Here is a 6,847-nt window from a genome sequence, read left to right as displayed (position 1 = left end):
AAAATAAACTAGAAAGATTTGTCAATTCAACATTCGGTTTATATTGAACTTCGGTTTAAATTAACAAAAACAAGTCAAATCTTTGCAAAACCTCACACCATCAAATTTAAACTCTTTATATATATTATAAACATACTTGTGAACACCGGCGGTTTTTTTTTTGGGGGGGGGGGGGGGGAGGGGCGGTGGAGGGGCGGTGGAGGGGGCCGACCTAAAGGATCCTCCCTTTTGCACTATTTTGAGATATCCATTTTTGATGACGGACTCCAAACTTTTTCTGATAGCGCCTCTGGCTCCAAAATAAACTAGTTTTGAGGGGGGAGGGCGCGCCGAAAAAAGCGATTTTTTGGTCAAAAATATTTAAAAACGCCTTTTTCAGCCTGCTTTTTCGAAATTTGTCTGCAGCGCAGAAAATTTGGTCAAAATGGTGTCTTTATAGTGACTTAGTATAGCTCAGATTATCGATTTGGTCGGCCTCAAAAAAAGTCAAGAAAAATATCACAATTTTTTGAAAATCTGCCCCCCCCCCCCCCCACCGGGAAAATACTAAATCCGCCCCTGCTTGTGAAATAAAAACATTCGTGTCGACTAGTTATGTATTATTACCCTTGTACTTTTTCATTTTTCAGTTCAAAGCCCAGCACGGGTTCGTCTGCTAAAATTCTTTAAGCAGACAACCTAATCAATTTGGTACATGATCAAAAAGTACAAAATGACGACAGTCACGACTATAAAATGGCCAATCAGCATTATTCGGTCTATAACTGCAGACATTTTCTTCCACTGACTGTCTCTCAGCCTGTCTCGGGCATCATCTGACGAAGTCCCTTCATCCTTGCAAAACTTCTCCAACTCCTGCTGCAGCTGACGAGCTCCATTGTCATTCAATTGGGTCCCATCTTCTTCTTTGCCACTTTGTTCAGTTGGCTGGATAGTATTTGATTTTTCGGGTATTTCCTGTGGTATAATCAGGATACATCTCAGCTTCTTACTGGAGATTAATTTGACAAGGTATGCTGGCATTTCCAAACCAATGTTGCTGTGGTAGATATGCACAACTGTAACGAATATTATTAAGTTAAACTCGTGAGGGAATTGAAATTAATTTTTAAAAAAAATTCGCGTTAAATTCTGACCAATATCCTGTAACGCACGCAAAACATTCTGGATTCTGAATCCAACATCATTTTCTGTCTCCCAAGTTAACTCCCTTAAACCGAAGTTGTGAATCATACAAATGCATTCACTATTCCATATGAAAAAATACTAGTCATACAATTTTTTCAGTTTTTTTTGTTTAAATGAAGTAATAACATTTTGAAAGAAATTTTCTGTTGTTTCGGCATAAAATTTGGTGTATCATCACAAAATAAAAAAAATGGCAAAACATGCTCGTAACACAATTTCTATAAGTGATGGCTACATCAAAAACTTTATTGCTTAGTTTCGGCATTGTCCCATTGTTTCATAAAATGTTTTGAAGCACAGAACGAGTTTTGTCATTCTTGCTTTTTTATTTAATTTTGTTTTGCACGCAAAAAGTTTTTTTAAGTGTGCATAACGTAGTCTTTGATACCCAAAAACTACTTTCTCAAAACTACTACTCAAAAACGCTCAAAAACGCGTTTCAATCATTGTAATGGGTTTTGAGTTTTTTTGACGCGCCCTCTCTTCCTCGTCGAAAAAATTTCCTGAGACACTTGGATCGATTGATAGTCAAAAAACTTAGTTTGCGTCTGAAAATCAGTGGTCGATGAGCAATTTTAAGTCGAGCAAAAACTTTAGTTATGCCCCAGAGACCTTGGTCAATTCTAGGTGGTGTATTTCCGTACGCGCGTTCAACAAAGGCACTTGAGGCAATTATCATAGTGGTAAGGCGTGTTATCGATCATATGCCATAGCAATGATAGTGTGTGAGGACGAGCTCTCACTTGACCTCTAGCTTCAGGTCTACCACAGCTTGACCGATTAAGGCGGCAATAGTGAAACAACGCGAAAGTTCTAGACTCAAAAAATGGGATTGAGTCTCAAAAAACTAGCTTCGCACAACAAAATAACTCATTCTGGAATGTGGGGAAATGAGAGAAATGGACAACGCGTAGACAAGCTGGATAGCTTTTCATAGATCCTCTGCGAATCGCAGAAACCACAATTTTTAAACAAAAAAGTCTCGATAAAAGTTGAATCAACTTTGGAGCTGAAGAGGCTCTTCATTAAATTTCAAATTTCTAATTAAAGGGCCGAACTAAATTTTTTAATTACATCGCTGCTAAATAGCTAGCTATTGCAACAAACAAATCCAAAAATTTTTAAAAAATTTTTGAGAATTTGATCAAACATGTTGTTTATTAACCTTTATGGCATCTATAGAGGTCCTAGTTCATCAAAAAAAAAGTTTGTAGAATTACCGAATTAATGAAATTGCCTGTTAGTCGTTTTTGAATGCTCATTAAACCAGGGTGTTGGAAAATAATTTTAGATCGTCAATTTATAAAACAACCAGCGAGTTTTTCCCACAAAATCTCCAAACTTATCCTTTCATCGATTATAAGAACAAATGCACCAACCGATTATAGCTATGACTGATAGGGTTACGATATGGATGATTTGAGTTGCTATCATTTCCGCCAGAAGCGGCAACTCGTCGAAGCTCGGAGGGAAAATATCCTGCAAGATGCCGAAGTTGACCATCTCGGCTAGCAGAATAGTCACAATGAATGAAATCTTCTCTCCAGATTCGACCGGAATTGCAAACTCAAAACCCGAACAGATGTAGAGAATTAAACTTGGTGTGATGAGAAAGAACTCGTAAAATATGGAGCGTCGTTTCAGGCGGACTGTTAGCTCGACCCCCGTTTGTTCGTATTGCGTATAGCTTTTAACTATGCTGAATTGCATTGGTTTGATGACTTCCCATTGAAAGTTGTCCTTGTATGAAGACAAAAAGTGTTCTTGAATCATCGGGTTCACTGAAGCACAATTCAATTGCTGTTACACTCCATATTTATCAAATTCCGAACAAACTTTTTCTTCCTGCTACCGGTACATTTTGAAGTAGATATGTTCCAATAATTGAGGCTAGCGTCGAACTCATTTCATGAACCGAGTAATCAATAAAATGATTCAAAATTTTTCAATTGAAAATTTTTTTTAAGGCTGCCTTCTTTCAATATGGGTTTTAAAATAATTATCTGAATGTTTTATTGAGTGCAATTCAATTTTTGCAATTCCATAAAACTAAAGTAATGTTCCGCAAAATAGCAGAGTTAATAAACTCATAAATTTTCAATAACATGGGAAATTCTTCGGGAGCAGTTTGTCGCCTCTGTTCCAGACCTTAAACATTCTTTTACGAATTTTTCTCGAAAAGTGCTTCACTTTTGCTGGAATCTGTCAATCATTTTGCTTACCACAAAACACATGCACTTTTTTTTATAAAACAGTAAAAAAAAAATAATTATTGGAAATCATTCCTGAACTAGAACAAATGAAATTTATCAGAAATTTATCATATAGCTTCACCTATATCACCAATCGAAAAAAGTTTTCGTCCTCAAACCTGTGACATTCCAATTACGATGTGGCATTCGGTTCATCAGCCGTATTCGACACTCTTGCTCGTCGTAGGGGAACTTGCGCACATTGATTAAGCACGATAGCACACCTGTCACGTCTTGATCATATGCAATCACTCTCCCATCATACATCAGCACTTGCTTCCTGTCTGAAATCTTTCCAATCATCTCGATTAGAGAAGGAAGCGCTGAAAAATCAAAAAAAAACATTCTTGAAGGAGCTTTAAAAGGAGGCATTTTGCATAAATGTTTTCCGAGCATTAGCTTTTTTTTGCGGACATCAAACTTGAATAACTTATACATGGTTTTGGTTGAAAACTTTGCGAAAATTAGCGCATCGAACCGTAGTATCTGGTAAATCTTGCACCAAAAACTTTGAAAATTTTAACAGTCCAAAAAGTCTGAAAATTATTCCTGAACGAGAACTCAAAAATCAATTTGTATATTTTGTTCATGGGGTCACTTATATTTGACAGACAATATTTTCCAATGCAGGCTTGTTTGCTGGTTGGTGTTGCTGATGTTCGGCTTATAAACAAAAATGCAAAAAAAAATCACATTTAATTTTGATTTTTTATCAAGGAAAGTTTTTCAGACATTTTTTTTACTATTTTTTGATTAAATTTTCGCAAATACAAAAACCATTTCTCAAGCAAAAACAAGAAAATTATTTTAGTTGTGAAGTCCTGCTCAAATGATCTAATAGTTCTCAACAATTATTCAACAACTATTCAAAGCGACAATTTTTCGGATAAACACCTGGTCGAGTAATACCTAATGAGTTTATGTCCGGGGTTGCACAAATGAACCAATGTTCCTGACTGTTGTTATATAAAACCCTTCAAAAACGGTAATTCAATGTAGAAATTAATTGTCAAAAAATATCCCTGCTTTCTTCAAGTTGAATCAAAAATCACACCAAGCACATTTATTTTCTTTTTTTTTCAAAATTCAGAACAAAATCATGAGAACAAACGGTTAGATTTAGCATTGAAAATGATAAAAATTGAGTTATGTTCTGTTGACTGTACTCATAGAGTAATTTCAGATAAGGTACACCGTCTGCTCGTCACGCTATCTTAATTTCGGCCGGAAAGATTCGTGCAACTTCTTAGTCTAATAATAATCTTAATCTTATGCTTATATCTCCTAGTCTCAGTAGTTCTAGTGTATACTGTATTTGGGAGTTAAATATCAGGAACTATCTCGAAGGAGAACAATTGTCTTCTTAGTTATAATAATTGTTCTGTTGCTGAAACTATGAATAGATTCAGCGTTACAAATAATTGTAAGTGTTAGTTTGGGTCATGATTGGTTTAGTTAGAAATAATTTATAGAGATAGTTTTATCAATAAATTATTTTGATATAAAAACTTGTTTTAAAGTGGTTCCAATAATCCGTGTTATTAGTAATTATGACGTAGTTTTGCCTTTATCCTGTATGAGCTACTAAGTTAATCAATTTGCATTTTAGTTTTTCGATGGTTTCCACCTATAATCTGCTTGATGACTAGTACCTGTCCTAAGTGACACGGTAGCATGCTCGACCACTTCCCCTCCCTCAGTGTTGGTCTACCGCTTAATACTTTCAACTACAGCCATTTCTGACTGACAGGTTTGTAAAACTTTGTTCAATACTTGGTAATTTTGAACGGGAATCGCGCGCTGAAAACAAACTATATTATTGGTGCAAAACTTTCCAAAACTTCTCAAAGACAGCATTTTTGCCAAAAAATTCTTGCATCGCAGAAAGTTTGGTCAAAAACTTTTGTTTTCACAATAATATAGCACAGCCACTGCAGTATCTTAGAAATCTATCGCAGTAGATTTTTAATTTTTTATTCTTACTTCTTAATTGAGAAATAATCATACCAACCAATGATACTAATTCTAAGCACCAAGTTGTATACATTGCGAAGCTTCCGGGCATACATACTTGCGTGCTGATTGCAAACAATCGATCTCAGATAAAAGCACCGCAAAACCAGTATTTCATATCTACGCCTTTTAAAACAAAGGAAAAAAAGAAAGGGAAGTGTCTTTTTTATTGAAATAAACGGAAAAAAAAATCGGTTATTGGATTTTTGAAAAATGTTTTTCTTAATAATCTTAGTTTTCAGTCTGCGTATCACTATCTTTGAAAAAATCGCTTTTAAATCAGTTGTTTTAAAGTGTTGATGAGCTTTATACACGCTGAAAGTGGACAAAAATGTCGGAAATCAAACTGGTGTATTATATGATGTTTCATATTTGACATGTACGTTTGATATTAAGAAAATAGCACAAAGTACCGGTTTCTGGTCTCCAAACTGAATGGTCATCAAGGAAGATGTACTCGTTCCCTCCGTATTCCTCAGGGTCCCACTTGGCTGAATCCGAAAAATACTGGATTAGAATCTCGAAGGATATTGTCCATGAATTCTTCTTTTCGTCCACTTCCACAATCTGCTTCAAGCCCAGGGAAAATACCACTTCCTTGTTTTGTATGTCATCGGGTGGAAAAACAGCCGGTAGTTTCTTTTTTAATTGGTTCGTTAATCTATCCTCTTTGTCTCTGAGCGATTCTGAATCTTCAGTCAAGCTGAGATCGATCATCAGCGACACCAAATAACCAATAACTAAGAAAACACTTTTCATACTTATTTTTGCAGCTTTTTTCCCCAAAAATATATAGGAAAAAAAGATGAATTTTATTTCTGTTTGAAATGAAAACAAGTTCACTAAATAGCAGGAACCAACCAAAAATGTCACATATTGCAACAAATGTCACATCTCGATAGTTTTTTATTAAACTACTAATGTGTGAGCTAAGTGACATTGCTTAGTGTATTTGCGCCTGCATTAATAAACAAATGATCCCAACAAAAGTTGACTGAAATATTAACTAAGTGGACGCAACTGTGACCTATTGACCGACCGACCCATCACTTTCCTCTAAAATTGATGGATTTCAAAAAACATTTGTTATTTGAGATCGAGAATGATGCAATAATTACTCAGTCGTTAATTGAGGTCAAATTTGTGATTTGAGGTTAAAACAAAATTTTGCCTGCCTTTTTTCACTATTCCAGCCCAAATTTTTGAGCTCAGATTCATTTTTAAGGCGCATAATTAGTTGAAAGTTCTGATGCGTTTCCAGAAAACTATTCAAATGATCTGCTTTTTGGTACCTTTTAAGCATTTTAAACCTTTTTAAGTTGTATATTGAGAATAATTTGTATTCAGAATTTAAAAAATGTTGCTCTATAATCCAATAAGTTTTGAATTCAGAA

The 6,847-nt window shown here is 35.2% G+C and overlaps 1 protein-coding gene across 1 annotated transcript; it reads right to left on the bottom strand.

Moving 5' to 3' along the window:
- Window positions 1–294: 294 nt before the first annotated feature.
- On the bottom strand, window positions 295–6,391 carry LOC134844088 (neuronal acetylcholine receptor subunit beta-3-like). Its single transcript, XM_063860563.1, has 4 exons — window positions 5,867–6,391; window positions 3,560–3,763; window positions 2,568–2,969; window positions 295–1,058 (listed from the first exon to the last, which is right to left on the bottom strand). Exons 1-4 carry the CDS (start codon window positions 6,210–6,212, stop codon window positions 679–681), a joined length of 1,332 nt encoding a protein of 443 aa, XP_063716633.1. The 5' UTR covers window positions 6,213–6,391; the 3' UTR covers window positions 295–678.
- Window positions 6,392–6,847: the final 456 nt, after the last annotated feature.

This window comes from Symsagittifera roscoffensis, chromosome 4 (genome assembly GCF_963678635.1).
Source record: "Symsagittifera roscoffensis chromosome 4, txSymRosc1.1, whole genome shotgun sequence".
In the NCBI taxonomy this organism is placed as follows: domain Eukaryota; kingdom Metazoa; phylum Xenacoelomorpha; order Acoela; family Convolutidae; genus Symsagittifera; species Symsagittifera roscoffensis.
Note: the sequence above shows the minus strand (reverse complement) of the source record. Positions and strands in the feature narration are given on the sequence as shown.

Bases quoted from the DNA above. Each gene is read 5' to 3' on its own strand.
- LOC134844088 (XM_063860563.1), bottom strand. From the start codon at position 6,212: ATGAAAAGTGTTTTCTTAGTTATTGGTTATTTGGTGTCGCTGATGATC. The intron at 2,970-3,559 runs GTTTGAGGACGA...ATTGTGCTTCAG, and splicing joins TCGTAATTGGAATGTCACAG to TGAACCCGATGATTCAAGAA. The intron at 1,059-2,567 runs GTTGGTGCATTT...TATTCGTTACAG, and splicing joins ATCAGTCATAGCTATAATCG to TTGTGCATATCTACCACAGC.